Below are 16,764 nucleotides of genomic sequence, written 5' to 3' on the forward strand. Positions count from 1 at the left end.
CCTGAAAGATACAGGTGGCCCGCGGCTGGGTAGCCACCTGGAGCATCCACAAATGTTGGGGCCTTCACAAATTTCTCCTGCCAGTTCATCTGAGTCTCCAGGAAGAGTTCTCTGCTACTTGTTGCTCCATAGGCAGACTCAGTTCTGCCAGACTCTGGAAGCCCAGCACTGGCTGCATGTTGCCTCCCAGCTATCACAGGAACCTTCATTCCTCTGCGCGGCAACTGCTGCAGTACCCTCCCAGAGGCATCGCAGAGGCCGTGCAAGAAGCCCCCTTTGGGAGCCTAGTCCCTCCCTGCCTCCTCTTTGCCCTTCTCCCCTGCTCCATGGCCAGAGAAGCCCCGCCCCAGCTGGCCCAAGTCATGGCCCATAAGCTGGCCCTGGCCACTGGCTCTGGGTTGCTCCAGCCACAGTGCCAGGATCCCCACTCTTGACAAGTCCAAAGTGTTGCAAGGGGGTGTGGGTTGCACCTGCTTTGAACACTGAGAGGGGGTCGCCACACAGGGGTGCAAAGGGTTGGTTTGTTCAGTTCAAACTGGGAAGGGCGGGGGTCTCACTCAACCACACTGACAGTCCCAGGCAGGATATCAGGCGAGCAGAAGGCCGTTCATGTTGTTTGATCTTCCTGTGTTGACTCCTGAGCTGGTCCGCTGGCCAGGCGATCTGGGAGGCTCCGCTTGTTGGTCAGCCCACTGTGTCTGCGTCCCTCTCTCCTTTCAGGGTCAGCCACATGCAGCTTCTGAGTCTCTGGGCCTCTCGGGCCGGGTGCTCTGTTGTTTACTCCTGCTGTTTACCTCAGAGTTTTCCCGCCTCTGGTGTCCACCTCAGACATTCTTCTGCACTCACTCGGGGAAGGGATGGGGGTTAGCTGACAACACCTGAACAGTTTAGGGAACCAAATAGCATCTTAACAGGTGAAAAAGAGAACAGCGTCCATTTTAACTCTCCCTTTGCTCCTCCTTTGCCTCCCACACAAACACCAGGCAGCACCAGCCCCAGTGAGCTCCCCTCACTGGGGGTATGTCTACACTACCACCCGAGTTTGTGAAACGAGGAGTAACGGTAGATCGGACTAGGAAGCCTAGTCCGAACTTCCTAGTCCGTGCCGCGTGTAGCCGCAAGGCACGGAGTCCGCACTAGCGGACATTTAAAAATGGTGGCGCCCGGCTTTATGCAAATGAAGCCCGGGAAATTCAAATCCTGGGCTTCATTTGCAACTCTGGTTGCTTACGTTACCACCCTAGTTCGAACTAGGGTGCTAGTGTAGACATACCCTGGATGTCCACAGCCCAGCAAGCCGGGTAAGCACAGCTTCAGCTGACCTAATCCCAGCCAAACACTGGCCCAGCAACTCCAGGTCCCGTGCTGCTGGCTGTCCGAGCCTGGCCCCAGCCCCTGCCTGCTTTGGAGGAGAGGCTGAGCACGGGATGGAAGAGGAGCAGCCTGGGCTGAGCCAGCAGGGATTAATGGGAAGCAGGAGGGACCTTAGGGCAGGTGGGGGCAGGACCCATTTGGGGAGGCTTAGCTTCCCCAGGCCTGTGATACCCACTGCCCAGGCATGTGCCTTTTACTCTAATGAGCTCATTCCCACTGGTCAATATTATGAAACATAGCCAAGGAACTCCTGCCAGCAAGCCAGCCGTGGGGCCAGGGACACTACTGCCCAGTCCACATGCACACAGACCCAGAAGAACTAAAAGGCCTCGTTGTGAGATGGCTCTGGTGGGCCTTCTCTTCCTCTTCCAGATGCGGGAACAACGGGGAAGCCGACCCCTGTGCCCAAAGGGGAGCACTATGCTGTTTGGAAGGGACCCAGCATCCCCTAACTTTCTTGGAGTGACCATCCACCTGGACCCGCTTAACCTAATCTGCTCGGCCTTTGCTGCTGCCCCTGGTGACCAAGGGTGTGTCTAGATTACAGGGTTTTTTCCAAAAAACGACCTGCCTCTAGACTAGCGCCGCGTTGCCGACAGTAGATCCCTCATTCTACAAGGAATACCGTCTTTTTTCAAAAGGCATCTTTCGCAAAAAGGCGCTAGTGCATGAAAGCCGGGCTTTTTAGTGTCTAGAGTAGTGAGCCGCTTTTTCGAGAAATCTTCCTGTTGTCTAGATGCTCTTTTTCGAAAGAGACTTGCAGGCTAGACGTAGCTCTAGAAGTCCTCTATCGGGGTGTGCATGGGAGCTGAGTTATGTATGTCCCCTCTCAAAGGGAGAGCTATTTCCCCCAACTGCCCCCATTTGTGGCCCTTTGCATGTGCCACATTCCCCCCTTGTGGGCATTTTGGCTGTTCTAAACCCCATCACCTGGCCTCCCATTTCTCTTGGTGGCCTTGCATGCATGCCATGACACGGACACCGTATGTGTCCATGAACCTGGGCTTGGAATTTGTCCTGTGGCATTCACAGCCAGGCAAGGAGGGGCTGCCTCTAGCCAGAGAGACAAGATCCAAGCACATGGTACAGCCCAGGAAAAGATAAGTAAAAGGCCGTTAAAGTGAAACCGTCCCCCTTCTTGGAAACCTAAGCAGGGAATTTCCCCCATCAGGACTCCCTGCCGGGTTTGAAGAGGCGGCTATTGGCTGGAGCCCCGCCTGGCAGGGCCTGCTGGAAAGCTGCCCTGAGGCAAGCCATGCTGAGGCTAGAAGAGGGAATTTGTACAACCTGGGGCTCTGTTCGTTTTCTGTACCACTTGCCTGGATTTGGCCTTCTCACTAGTTCCTCTGTGACATAGGATTTCCCCATTCAATAAGCTGTGTGTTTTGCCCCCAAGCAAGTCTGTGTGTGTGTCCCCTGAGGTGGCCTGCTGAGAGGGGGAAGTTTCCCTCCTGTGGGGTGATGAGCCGGAGTGGTTGGTCGTTACAAATGTGGGCAGCTGGGGTTTGGCGCCGCTCGGGGATGGAGGAGCTGCACCCAGCTTGTGGTCGCCAGAGGAGACCTTTCTGCTTGGAGACTGGCGAGGGGTGTCAGGGCTCATAGCCACAGCAACCCAGTGTTAAGGCCCCTAAGGTGACACCACACAGCGAGACACCGCCCCGTTGGTGGGACCCCCAAAAGGATGCCGTCCCAGACGCTGCCCGTGCTATGTCATCAAGCTTCCTGCTTCCAGCCTGACCCTGAATCTCTTCCTTGAACCCCCTCCCCAGACCTAACCCTCCACCTCCTGTCCAAGCCCTGAGTCCCTGCCCCAGCCCTGAGCCTCCTCCCACGCTCCAAACCCCTTAACCCCAGCCCTGAGCATCCTCCCACGCTCCAAACCCCTTAACCCCAGCCCTGAGCATCCTCCCACGCTCCAAACCCCTTAACCCCAGCCCGCACCCCAATGCCTCAAGGCTGGCCCAACCCAGAGCCCACAATCTCAGTGGGTGTCCTCACCCCACCCTGAAGCCCATCCCCTTCCTCAGCCCACAGCCACGGGGTCTAACTGCCATGTGGACAGGTCCACCAAGCCCCACGCTACAGAGAAAGCCGCTGCGCAGGGTGGGAACAGATGCTGTAAAGATGCACTTGTGGGCTGAGAGTTTTGTCTGCCTGGACAGAACCAGGAGCAGACCCCCTGTTGTCTCTAGACGCCGGGGAGGGAGCCTCCCCCCAGTTCGCAGCCTGATCTCGGAGGCTGCTGCCTTCCCGGTGGAGTCCCTGGCGCAGGATTCTGTGCAGAGCTGCAGGAAGGAAAACCCTTTGTGTCGCTCAGGGCACTAGGCAGATCCCAGCTGCAGGCCCACAGCCAGCTGGCTACAGCGAGCTCACGTTACAAATTAATATTGGAAATACCCAGAACAAATGCAGTTGCACCATGCCGGGGAGCGTCAGCCCTTGGCTCGCGGGGGCGGAGGGAGTAACAAACACCACACGCGGCTCCTATAAAAATGGGCAGGGCCGGCCCAGCAGGAGCTGCACAGGAGAGCTCTCTCCGCCTTGCCTGTGTGTGGGAAGAGCCGCCTGCCATGGGGACCTGCTTTGGCCTGCCGTGCGGTAAGAGGGAACCGTGTCCAGGTGTGGCGTGATGCTGCATGGTGCTGTGGCGGGGGCACAGGGTGGGCAGCACAGCTCAGGAAAGTGATGAGTGAACCACCCATCCTGCCGCCTGGTGCTTGGTCTCAATGCCAGTTCAGCTTTGCCCACTCTGGGGCTGGGCTTCCCTCCTAGTAACAGCAACTCTGCGCCGGTGGGTAGTGCGGGCGCTGGGCCCCTCGTGTGTGTGTGACTCTGGGGCACACTGACTGGCCAGTGCGGGCGCTGGGCCCCTCGTGTGTGTGTGAGACACTGGTGCACACTGACTGGCCAGTGTGGGCGCTGGGCCCCTCGTCTGTGTATGACTCCGGTGCACACTGACTGGCCAGTGCGGGCGCTGGGCCCCTCGTGTGTGTGTGAGGCACTGGTGCACACTGACTGGCCAGTGTGGGCGCTGGGCCCCTCGTGGGTGTGTGACATTGGTGCACACTGACTGGCCAGTGTGGGCGCTGGGCCTCTCATGTGTGTGTGACCCTGGTGCACACTGACTGGCCAGTGTGGGCGCTGGGCCCCTCATGTGTGTGTGACACTGGTGCACACTGACTGGCCAGTGTGGGCGCTGGGCCCCTCGTGTGTGTGTGACACTGGTGCACACTGACTGGCCAGTGTGGGCGCTGGGCCCCTCGTGGGTGTGTGACCCTGGTGCACACTGACTGGCCAGTGTGGGCGCTGGGCCCCTCGTGTGTGTGTGACCCTGGTGCACACTGACTGGCCAGTGTGGGTGCTGGGCCCCTCGTGTGTGTGTGACCCTGGTGCACACTGACTGGCCAGTGTGGGCGCTGGGCCCCTCGTGTGTGTGTGACCCTGGTCCCTACTGACTGGCCAGTGTGGGCGCTGGGCCCCTCGTGTGTGTGTGACCCTGGTGCACACTGACTGGCCAGTGTGGGCGCTGGGCCCCTCGTGTGTGTGTGACCCTGGTCCCTACTGACTGGCCAGTGTGGGCGCTGGGCCCCTCGTGTGTGTGTGACCCTGGTGCACACTGACTGGCCAGTGTGGGCGCTGGGCCCCTCGTGTGTGTGTGACCCTGGTGCACACTGACTGGCCAGTGTGGGCGCTGGGCCCCTCGTGTGTGTGTGACCCTGGTGCACACTGACTGGCCAGGGGGGGCTGGGCAGCTCATGCGTGTGACCCTGGTGCGACCCTGCCGCACACTGACTGGCCAGGGGGGTGCTGGGCAGCTCATGCGTGTGACCCTGGTGCGACCCTGCCACACACTGACTGGCCAGGGGGGTGCTGGACACCTCATGTGCGTGTGACCCTGGTGCACATTGATGGGCTAGTGCAGGTGCTGAGCACTTCATGCGTGTGTGACCCTGGTGCACACTGACTGGAAAGGGGGCACTGGGTGCCTCGTGCATTTGACCCAACCCCTTTCGCAGGCTGGACCAACGTACACTAGGGACTTTCAGTGCACACCTGCAGGTCCCATGAGCAAGCAGCAAGCGAGCATGTCCTGGAAGTTGCACCCTCTGCGAGGGAGTAAGGCAGCAGGCAGGGAAGCCCATCCCCTTGCTTGGTAGAGCAGAACTGGCTCTGTGTCTTGGGGGGCCAGGCTAGCCAGGGTCTCAGGCAGGCTGAGGCTGGATGGCTGAACTCTGTGCTCATTGAAGAAGGACCGATAGAAATAAACTGTTGTATTTGCCATTTTACACATGGTGACAGTGGGCTAAGTGACTTGCCCAAGATAACCCACCAAATCAGTGGCAGAACTGGGGATACACCCCAGGAGTCCTTCCTGACACTTAAAAACAGTGAAGCCGTAACTGGCGCAATCTTGTCCCGTGTCCTGCCACGACAACACTTTGATGTGTGCGGATCTGTGGCCCCGCCTACCCTCTTACATGAGGGATGAGCTAGTTCTGGGGGCTCAGCCACCTGGGACCAACTCCACAGGTGCGCCAGGACTGCGCCCCCCACTAGCAACCAGCCCCTCCTGCCTGCTGTGGAGCAGCTCCTCCCGTTCCCTCCCAGGAGCAGTACTGAGGCTCGGGGCAGAGGAGGTGGCATGGAGCCGGGGCTTCTGGTGCCGTACAGGTGGGCCAGAGCTAGGTGTGGGGGAAGGGGTGCAGTGGGTATAGGGGCAGGGTGGGAGCTTGGGGGAAGGGTGGAGCAAAGCTGAAGCATTGGGGACATTGTGCTTTCTGCCCTGGCCCCAGTGACTTGAAAGTTGGCCCTGCTAAAGGGTGCTGCTGAATGCGCCCCGCCCGTGCACCCTTGCCCCTGCCAACAGCTGCATAGCTCACAATGGAGACATCGCCCATTCTCATTAACTAGCCCATCATAAGACGGGATTTTCAGGTCTCTCCTCCACGTCGGTCTTCTCTCCTGAGCCTCCGGTCTCTCACTCTCGCTCCCTCTCTCTCTCTCCTCCTCCCTCCCCCCATTCTCAGCTCTCCTCCGCCTCCTGCCTCTCTCTTTCTCTTCTCCTCCCGCCTCTCACTCGGGGGAGCGTGGAGCCCAAACGGTCGCTTGTGCCACTTGCTCCCACGCGGCGGCCTGGCTGAGCCGCACAGAAGTCAGCTGAGCGCCACGGCGGGCGGGGCAAGGCGGGGACGTACACAGCCAGGCCCCGCCCATGTATGTCACTGCCCCGCCCCCCTTCCCCTCCCGCCGTGGCGCTCGGCTGACTTCTGCGCTGCTCAGCCGGGCCACTGCAGGGGAGCAAGCGACCTGCACTCCCCAGGTAGCACAAGCCACCCAGAGGGACCAGCCAGCATTTCAGCCTCACAGACATTGGGCTATTTCTCATTAATGCTCTCAGAGGGGAAGGGGGAAGCTCCCACTTCTCCACACTCTCGTCCCCAAGCTCTCCGCACTCACAGGGCGGGGGTTGTTTGACACAACAGCTGAGTTCCTGGCAAAGTTGCTGGTGTAACTGCCACCAGGCGGATTTGAACCTGGGATCTCTGAAGCTTAGTATAAGAGACTTTACAGCTTGAGCGATGAAGCCAGCTGGCTCTCAGCCCAGGCTGTAGAGGTCTCGTGTTCTTATCTGTTGCTGTGGTCTAAGTGCCACTGCATGGGACAGTGAACCGCACCAGGCGCTTTGATTACACTGGCAGCTAGCGAGCGGTGCCAGGCCCCATCCCTCTGCAGCTCTGTGGTTCACAAGGGAACAATGGGAGCAAATCCCACTTTGCTAGGCAGTAAAAGCTGCAAAAGAGCTCACGGATACTGTGTTCTGCCACAGGCTCCTTGTGTGACCCTGGGCAAGTCACTTAGTTCTCGGGGAACGGCGTCACGGCACCAAGCAACTGTCAGCTGCCTTGAACAGAATCCTGGTCTCATAGGACTGGAAGGGGCCTCGAGAGGTCACTGAGCCCAGTCTCCTGCCCTCTCGGCAGGACCAAGCACCATCTAGATTATCCCTGACAGGTGTCATCCACCCTACTCTTAAGTGTCTCCATGATGGAGATTGCAAACCCCCCCCCCCGAGGCAATTTAGTCCAGTGCGTAACCACCCTGACAGGTAGGACGTTTGCCTCTCCTGCTGCAGTTTAAGCTCATTACTTCTTGTCCAGTCATCAGAGGCCACGGAGAACAATTTTTCTCTCTCCTTCCCTCTCTTGCAGTACTTGAAGACTGCTATCATGTCTCCCCTCAGTCTTCTCCAGACAAGACTGAATAAACCCATTTTCTTCAGTCTTCCCTCACAGCTCATGTCCTCTAGACCTTTCATCATTTTTGTTGCTCTTCTCTGGACCTTCTTCAATTTCTCCACCTCTTTCCTGAAATGTGGTGGCCAGCTGAGGCCGACTCAGCACAGAGTAGAGCAGGAGAGTTTCTTCTCATGACTTGCTTACAACATTCCAGGCCTTGCATCCCCTCGGATGGCCCTGTTCTTGGGTCATGTCTCTTGGGCGAGGAGTATAGAGGAGTGGGTCAATGGGGGCAAGAGGGGTGGGAAGAGATGGGGGGTTGCTCTGGGCCCCTGTAGGAATGGTCCTGCAGATCATTGAAGATCTCCTGGCTAAGCCATTCCTATGATTGGCAGAGTTGGCTCAAAATGTCTGAAAAAACGGCCAACTCTCTTTAACTCTTTCTCCCCCTAGATTTGCTTCCCATAGAACCCTCCCCACCAACTCCCTGAGTTTGACACTGTCGTCCTTCCTGAAAGCCATCACCTTCATTTTGCTCTTCTCCCTCCTACCACATTCACCCAGGCTGCCTCCCACTTCAATACTCAACCTGTTCCTCCTTGTTTGTCAAGCTGCAGTCCAGAGCCCCACCTGCATCCCCGGCCTGCCAGGTCTCTTCACCTGCCAGCTCCTGCAAGAGCAGACCCACTGTTTGGCTATGTCTACACAGGCGGGTTCTTGCGCAAGAATCCGCAGAGCGTCCACACTGCCCGCCCGCTCTTGTGCAAGGAAATTTACAGTACGGCGTGGTAAGAGAGGGCTCCTTGCACAAGAGCTACGCTCTTTTCTAACAGATGTAAGCCCTCTTGCGCTGGAGCTCTTGTGCAAGAGGGCAGTGTGGACACTCCGCAGGGATTTCTTGTGCAAGAAAGCCCTATGGCTAAAATGGCCACCAGAGCTTTCTTGCGCAAGAGAGCGTCCACACTGCCATGGGCGCTCCTGCGCAAAAGCACAGCTCGCACATGGCAGTGTGGACGTTTTCTTGCACAAGAACCCTTGCACAAGATGTTCTTGCGCAATAAGCCGCCAGTGTAGACATAGCCTTTGTGTCCTTAGCTTGCACACAGATTCCTTTTCTCCAGCAACAGCTAATCTGCTTGGTGTGGTAGCAGTGCCAGTAAGCGCTGTGTGGCTGCTGACTTTCCCAGCACTGCACGGTGTCTGGGCTGATGTGGCCATCTCAGATAAGGCTCCATGAGTGGGAAAGTGGCCAGAAGAGTAGGGTGTTGTCTCCAATTCACGGCGCTGTTGTGTTGACCCCCTCTTGCCTCGAATGCCACATATAAGATTTATATGGAAGAAAAGGAAATATAGATACAAAAGTAAGAAACTGAGTATTGTGTTAAATTTGAATATGCCCGAGCCCTCCCCATCCCCGCACAGGTTTCCGTGTAGCATCCTTGCTGACTGCTAATGTTGGCCCTGAGGAAGCCACTAGACTCCAGCGTATCATGAAGGAAACTGCAAACCTCGCTGGTTAAAAATAAATAAAGGGGGGTGTCTAAACCGTGTGAGGCTTTTCGGTTTTGTGTGCTCTCAGGTTTATTTTGGGGCCCCCAAAACCTGCTCGCGGCCCTCTCAGCTCCCAGCTGAGTACCACAGCGCTAGAAGGCGCTTTCACCTGTGGGAGGGCCAGCAGCTGTAGGGTGAGAGGCAGAAACCACAGGCCTTTTGCCTGTTGTTCTCCTTGGCACATGTCATCCTCATGTGGCAGGCTGGGATTTTCCCACTGGATTGTGATACGCAGCCCCCGGAGGCTTGGGAAAGCCCAGCCTAGGCTGCAGCTCTCTCATGTCTCTGTTCTCAGGTGGCAGGAGGGAGAGCTCTTCCCTCCAGCCCGTGAGCAGCGGGAGTGGTGCTGGGAGGAGCCGCCACGGCACTTAGCCCAGAGTAGCACAGCTTGCACGGAGCACTGCAGGCCTGGCCTTCGCGCAGTGAGAGCAGAACTCTCGCCGCTCACACAGATCCTCCTGCGGCATCTGGGCTTGTTTGCATGGCTTGGGTGCCAGCTGGCTGCTGGGGAGCAGACTGCAAATACATTCTGGGCTGTGATTAGCCAGTGACAGGCCAGACAGGAAGGGCGATCAACTGGGGCACCCTCTTTTTGGGGAGGAGGAGTCACATCTGGGCACCTTCCCCAGAATGTTCATCAGACTCCTGCTGGTGAGCGACCAGAGCCTGCCCCAGGGCTCATCACACAACTCCCAGGCTTTCGCTTTCTCTGGCGCTGGGAGGAAGCCCCAGTGTTGTTTTTGCTCCCCACGTGACGGCTGCAGAGAGGACGCCCGGCGGAGGAGGAAGGAAGGCGGCAGCTGACCTAGAGAGATAGCTCTCCCAGGGAGACGGGCTTTCCTTCTGCAGGATGTGCTGCAGGGGAATGGAAGGATCAACATGGGGAATTCCCCTCCTGCTACAGGAGGACAAGATGCCTTCGAGTCAGGCCCAGGGGGTTGGGAGGAGAGGGAAGCCTCGGAGCCTGCCCTCTTCTCTTAGCCCAGAGTCGGGGCCCTTCCAGGCAGGGCTGAGGTGAGCAGGATGTTAGCAGGAGGAGCATAGGGCTGAGCTGCCATGGGTTCCCTTTGCTGAGGGTCCCTGGCATGTCAGTGCAAAGCAGGCTACGGGGCCTGATCCCTTGCACTTGGCCTGTTGAGAAGACAGTGCTTGGCCCCGGAAGGGTGGGCGACAGAAATTCACTAGCTCACTCCTTCCTCTGTTCTCTCACGCAGACGTGGACAGTAGGGATGAGGACTCCTCCCAGACACTTTTCTTCCACCCTTCCACCTATGGCTCCAAGATCCGCCTGTACGAGTCCTGCCAGGTGGCCGAGCGGATTGACTCCTTCCATGACGGCATCATCTTCACCAGCCGGCCCATCCATCTCCACGAGAGGGTGACACTGAAGATCTTGAAGAAAGAGGGTCCCTGGCATGGGGGGCTGAGGGTGGGCTTCACCTCCATGGATCCCTTGGAGATAGATGCCAGCCTTCTGCCTCCCTTTGCCTGCCCCAACCTGGTCTTGCAGGGCAGGACCTGGGCTGCAGTTCTGCCCGATGTCTGTGGAGAGGAAGACACTGTCCTCACCTTCTGGGTGGACCACAGGGGCAGGGTCTTCTTCGGCAGGCAGCAAGGGGTCCAGGACATTCTCCTGTTGAAAGGCGTCCCCGTGAGAGCCCCTCTCTGGGCCATCGTTGACGTCTATGGACACACCAAGGCGGTCCAGCTCCTGGGTGAGTGTGCGGCAGCTCTGGGGACGGAGTCAGGCTGCAAGGATTCCCCGGCGGAGGGGAGGGTGGAGTGCACGGGTGGCACAGGAGTGGTGACTGGCCCAGGGCAGGGAGAGCCTGGCACGGCACGGCTACCCTTTGGCGAGTGGGGAGAGAGGCAGAGTTCTCAGCCCACCCTCACCTCACCCCCCCTGACTGCGGGGGAGGGAAAGGCCACCCCGACTGCCCCTTCACCCACCATTGCCTGGGGGGGTGAGGAGGGGCTGTCAGGCAGCCCCCTCAGGTGGTATGATCAGCTTTCCTGCCCTCTGAGCTCTGCACAGACAGCTGCCCTGGAGGGCTTGGCCTGGCAGCCCTGCCTGGGTGCCTGTTTCCAGGGTAGATTCTGGTCTCCTGGAGCAAGCAGCCCAGGCCAGGCTCCTTCGAGGGAGGTTTGCATTTGCTGAGGCTAATCCTCGACTTTGTGGTTTTCTGCCCTAGATCCCACAAGGCTCTGTGGAGACGCTGGGGAGCCTGCCCCACCCCTCAGCCCATTCCAATCTGACGTGCTGCATGGTCAGTGGCTGGCGTGGCTCTTACTCTCTCTGACAGTGTCTCGGGGCCCCAAACGGGACAGTCCCACACCCAGCAGGTGCGAGGGTTACTCGGGCACCTGGCAGGCAGAGGTCTGGAGACACCCTGCGCAGGTGGCTGTGTCCCTGCTCATGCTGGTTAACAGCCACACCTGGTGGCTGTAGGGGACATGCTGTCCCATGAACTGGGTGCTGTGGCCTGGCCATGCCGGTCCCGGGAGACTCAGAGCTCTGGTTGAGTGGCAGCCCTGTCCATCTGCCCATTCAGGGAGTCCCAGCACAGGAGAGGGGCCCGGGAGCTGAAAAATGCCTTGAAATCCAGTCACTGCAGGGCACCCACTCCAGGAGCTGCTCCCCAGGGCGCTAGCGCTTCCCCCGCAGGCTCAGGCTGGCCGCGGCGCGTGCAGACACACGGCTGGGACGGACGCCCGGCCACTCCGGGGCAGCAAGCACCCGCTGGCAGGCTCTTGTCACTGACTCAAAGCAGCCTGTGGCCGTAGACAGGTTACAGAGCCACGGCTGCTGCTGTGTTGTAAGGGGCCGTTGCAGGACCGCGGGGTAATAACTCTACCTCTGGCCCTGCCTCCCTGCTGCCACAGGCCCCTGGGCAAGGTGAGGGTAAGGGGGTGGCCCGGAAAGGGGGCGGGGCCAGGGCAGCCAGCCCTCAGTGCCACCTGGATCACGCACTGGAACCCCCCAGCTGAGAGCCGTGTGGGGCTCCGGTGGTGATTTAAAGGGTCCGGCCACTGCCACAGCCTGGATCCTCAGGCCCCTCTGAGTCGCCGGGCCTTGGAGCAACTGCCCTGCCTCAGTGGGCCGGCACGGGCTAGTCGTTACCCCAGCATGCATCTTTTTGGGTGTCAGGGAAGAAGCTGGACTAATGCCATGCTCCTGTCTCTCCAGCGCCGGCGTGCAGGGAGTTCCACGGCCGCCCGCAAGGGTGTACCGAGCCGTGTGTCATTTGCTTCTCGCACGAGACCAGCGCTCTGCTGCATCCCTGCGGCCATGCCAGCTTCTGCTACTGCTGTGCCCAGAAGGTGTTCAGAAGAAGCGGCCTTTGTCCCCTCTGCCGGGGGCAGATACAGAACATCAGCCAGGCCAGGCTGGGAACCTGAGCGGGGGCAGCAGTGCCCCTCACCTCTGCCATGGCACCTGGCCCTCGCCAGCGCTCTGCTAGCCCAGGGAAGAGGGCAGTGGAGGGATCTGTGAAAGGGCCTCTGGAGCCCTGCGAAAGAGCCTCCTCCTCTGAGCAGGGCAGGTGCTAAGAGACCTTCTGGGGCAGGCATCTCCCCACTCCCAACAGTCCTGCTGCACCCCCCACGTCTCGCCCCTCAGAAAGGACAGGCCCGGGAGACCCTGCAAGCCAGCCTGTGGGATGGAAGGGGAGATGCCCAGGAGAGCCCCTGAGATGGGGGTGACTGTCATGAGGGCTCCGTCCCCCCCAGCGTGTCGCTCAAGTGGCACAGCTTTGTGGGTCTCGGCCCACAGCCGGCTGACCACCCCCCCGCACTGTGCCGTGTGCTGCTGCCGCGGGATCCCACCCAGGCCCCACACAGGGGGGGCCGGGCCTCATGCTGAGTCCACTGGAGTCGACAGGCATCGCTTGATTTGTGGCCGTGAGCCAATGGAGGCCCTGGGTGGTCGGGGTTCTGCACCTTGGCAGGACAGACAGAACCAGGGACCGACGGCGCCTCTGGTCCCAGGACACTCATCATAAGGGAATTCCTCCTATGGAGCAAAGCCTGCCACAGCAGAGGCCCGAGCACTCTGGGGAGTGGAAAAATGCCTGGAATTTCCTGCTGTTTTGGGGAGAAGAATTCCATGGAGCCAGCCCCATGGGGGCCTGCGTCTGAGCTCCGACTGCATGGGAGGGAGATTTCCTCTTCAGGTGCCTTGGAGATACACCGTCCCACAAATATCATTTGGTTAGGGCCTGATTCTGGGCCCTACTCTTGCCTGCCATTTACATTCCAGGGGCCCTGAGCAAGCCCCTGCTCTGTGCTGTGCCTCGGTTTCCCCATCTGGTGGCACGGCCCCCTTTTGTAAATGGTTTTGAGAACTGGGTATTGTTTGCCATTGGTTTTGCATCAGGCCCTGTCATTTGAGACTAAATGTGGCACAGACTGTGAAAACCCAGGACAGATGCTGATCAGTTACACAAGGGTTGATCCAATGTGACGACAGCCCCCCCCACCCCCCCATGGACAGCATGCCCAGGCCACAAGGCCTTTCCATAATGAGCTGGCTTTTGGTGACCCAGTTGAAATTCTCACTCCTAACTCTATAAAACGTTCCTCATTCAAATGGCCGATGCAGGGTGGGGGAGGGAAGCGTGATTCATGTACATAGCAAGATACTGCCAAAGCCCAAAGGTGTGTCTGTGTGGTGATGCTACTGTGAATAAACTAGATTTTTATAGCTCGGCTCTTTCTCTTCACTGACCATTGGGGCTCCGGGCCAGGCCAGAGGCTGGGGGAGGGGGCAGTTTCTGCCTTTTTCCGAAATCTGGGTCGCTCCTTCAAAGGTTCTTTGATCGCAAGCGTTTTGATTCTGTCTTTATACCAGCCAGGCAAATGGGCGTGGCCCTATTCCAGAGCAACCAGCCTGTCACATCTGTCCCAGGCTTGGCCGGCACCGGGAGTTTAGGGTCTGCACAGGCATGAAAAGACCTGGGCAGCGGCACAATGGCAGATTAGCCAATGGGCCCATCGGGCCGGAGTCCAGAGGTTCCAGCTAATCGGGGGATGCTGGAAAAATGGGCCCCTCAGCAGGAATCCAGTACGGGGTGGCAGAAGCCTGGAGACTGACACAAGCCTTGGGGTGGTCGGGGAAGGGAAAGAACAACAGCAGGGCCACAGGGGAAAGGGCAGAACAGGGCAGCAGTGGATATAGGGCAGGGTGAGCAGGGCGGCTGCCCCGGACCCTGCGCTTCAATAGGCCGAGCCGCCGCGCGGGAGCAAGAGGCAGCGCAAGCGGCCATTGGGGCCCCGCGCTCCCTGTGCAGCACGAGGGTGCAGCGTGAGGCCCAAACGGCCGCTTGTGCTGCTTGCTCCTGCACGGCGACCTGGCTGAGCGGCACAGAACTCAGCCGAGCGCCACCGCGGGAGGTGAAGGGCGTGACAGAGGCACCAGGTCCCACCCCCTGGCCGTGTACGTCATTCCCCTCCCCCCTTCGCCTCCCACTGTGGCGCTCGGCTGAGTTCTGCGCCGCTCAGCCGGGCCGCCGCGGGAGTAAGCAGTGCGAGCGGCCGTTTGCTCCGCGAGTGAGAGGCAGGAGGGGGAGGAGAAGAGAAAGAGAGATGGAGAGAGGCAGGAGGCGCAGGAGAGCTGAGAGAGAGGGGAGAGACAGTAGGAGGAGGAGAGAGCGAGACAGACATGGAGGAGAGACCTGAAAATCCCGTCTTATGACGGGCTATTGGCTAGTTTTTTTAATAACGAACATTTAATATTGATATGTGAAACGTGTGTAACCCTTCTGCCGGGTAGGCCTGGCAGTAACCAGGGCTGGGTTCAATATCTTGGGGTGCATCTCACATAGAACCGGCTCGATCCCCCACCCAGTAATCTGGGAAATTCACACACCCCAGGGTGCCTCTGAGAGGCAATGCTGCCCCACTCGCAAGCACTGAGTCTGAGTGTAGGAAAGATGCCCACAAAACAGATATTAGACAGGATCATAAGGAAAAAACAGTTTCTTGCCATTTCAACCAGAAAGGACACTGTCTCAATGACCTAATTACATGCATCCTACTCCAGAAGACTTTCAAATCTGCACTTGAAAGGGAATCCTCTGAACTGTCATTCATGCTAAAATTTGACACTCTCCGCGGGGGGTTGAACAAAGACACCAACTACCTTACCCATTACAAAGATAGCTTCCCCAATTATCACCTCTAATACCATTAGCTCACAGACATCTACCCTTCCCCACCTCTAATACCATTAACTCACAGACATTTACCTTCCTCCCCCCCCCCCCCGCATGCCCCTTCTGTTCTGAAATGTGATTTGTCCTTTTCATATGTGTTCATTTTTTAAAATTGTATCCTTTGGTATATATGGTTGGCTATGTCTAGACTGCAAGCCTCTTTCGAAAGAGCCTCTTTCGAAAGAGAGCGTCTAGACTGCACGCGGAATTTCGAAAAAGCAAGCCGCTTTTTCGAAAGAAAGCACCCAGTGAGTCTGGATGCTCTCTTTCTAAAAAGCCTGTTTGCTTTCAAGAACGCCTTCTTTCGAAAGAGCACTTTCGAAAGAAGGCGTTCTTCCTCGTGGAATTAGGTTTGCCACCGTCGAAAGAAAAGCCGCGTTCTTTCGATTTAATTTCAAAAGAACGCGGCTGCAGTCTAGACGCAGGTGAAGTTTTTTCGAAAAAACCCTTGAGTCTGGACACAGCCGTTGTGACTATTTTCTTCCACTATTTGATCTGAGGAAGTGGGTCTGGCCCACGAAAGCTCATCACCTAATAAACCATCTTGTTAGTCTTTAAAGTGCTACATAGTCCTGTATTTTGCTTCAGCTACACCAAACTAACACGGCTACATTTCTATCACAGGTCCCTGCGTCTGTGCTCTCCCTGTTAACTGCTGGCTGTCCTCTGTTCTGGTACCACAGCACCCTCTGGTGGGAAAAAGTCATAACATCAGCATCTCTCTGTCAATGTATTTTCTTAAGAGAAAAAAAAATCTGGGGGGGGGGGGGGGGACAGGAATTCTGTGTGTGTGGCAGTAAAGCAGAATTTTCCCCAGAAGCAATCAGCCTTCTAATGTTTTCCATCCATGTGCGGACTACATTTTTACACACACCAAAGTATGTGTGACCGTGCACCACCAATAGAAATGCAAACATGGTGGGGATGGAGCCCTTATGACAGTCACCCCCATCTCAGGAGCTCTCCTGGCCATCAGCTGGGCAGCACTGGCATTTCTTTTGAGCAGCCACACAAGCACCCAGCTTACAGGGAACACTACCCAGAAGTAGTTGATATCTTTAGAACATGGGATGGCTGGTGAGTCATAACTGAATGCTTTGGCTGGTAGGTCAACACAAACATCTGAAGGTTTCTTAGTCAACAGGGAGACGGCGTAGAGCAGACTTGTCAGCACAGAAAATGGGAACATTCAGAAAAAACAGGAAAATTTAGTACACAAGAACTAGGGGCCACCAAATGAAATTAATAGGTAGCAGGTTTAAAATAAAAAGAAGTTTTTCTACATCATGCACAGTCAACCTGTGGAACTCCTTGCCAGAGGAAGTTGTGATGACCAGGACTTTAACAGGGTTCAAAAAAAGAGCTAGATACATTCATGGAAGGTAGGTCCA

At 57.6% G+C, this 16,764-nt stretch overlaps 1 protein-coding gene across 2 annotated transcripts; it reads left to right on the forward strand.

Moving 5' to 3' along the window:
• The first annotated feature begins 3,806 nt into the window (after positions 1–3,806).
• On the forward strand, positions 3,807–14,482 carry NEURL3 (neuralized E3 ubiquitin protein ligase 3). 2 transcript variants are annotated; one of them, XM_075910919.1, is made up of 4 exons: positions 3,807–3,972; positions 10,376–10,876; positions 11,354–11,428; positions 12,349–14,482. In XM_075910919.1, exons 1-4 carry the CDS (start codon positions 3,867–3,869, stop codon positions 12,558–12,560), a joined length of 894 nt encoding a protein of 297 aa, XP_075767034.1. In that variant the 5' UTR covers positions 3,807–3,866; the 3' UTR covers positions 12,561–14,482. The 2 variants fall into 2 exon arrangements, with proteins under 2 accessions (XP_075767034.1, XP_025043473.2); XM_025187688.2 differs by lacking the exon at positions 11,354–11,428 and having other exon boundaries at positions 12,349–14,480.
• Positions 14,483–16,764: the final 2,282 nt, after the last annotated feature.

The sequence above is a fragment of the Pelodiscus sinensis genome, chromosome 28 (assembly GCF_049634645.1).
Source record: "Pelodiscus sinensis isolate JC-2024 chromosome 28, ASM4963464v1, whole genome shotgun sequence".
In the NCBI taxonomy this organism is placed as follows: Eukaryota; Metazoa; Chordata; order Testudines; family Trionychidae; genus Pelodiscus; species Pelodiscus sinensis.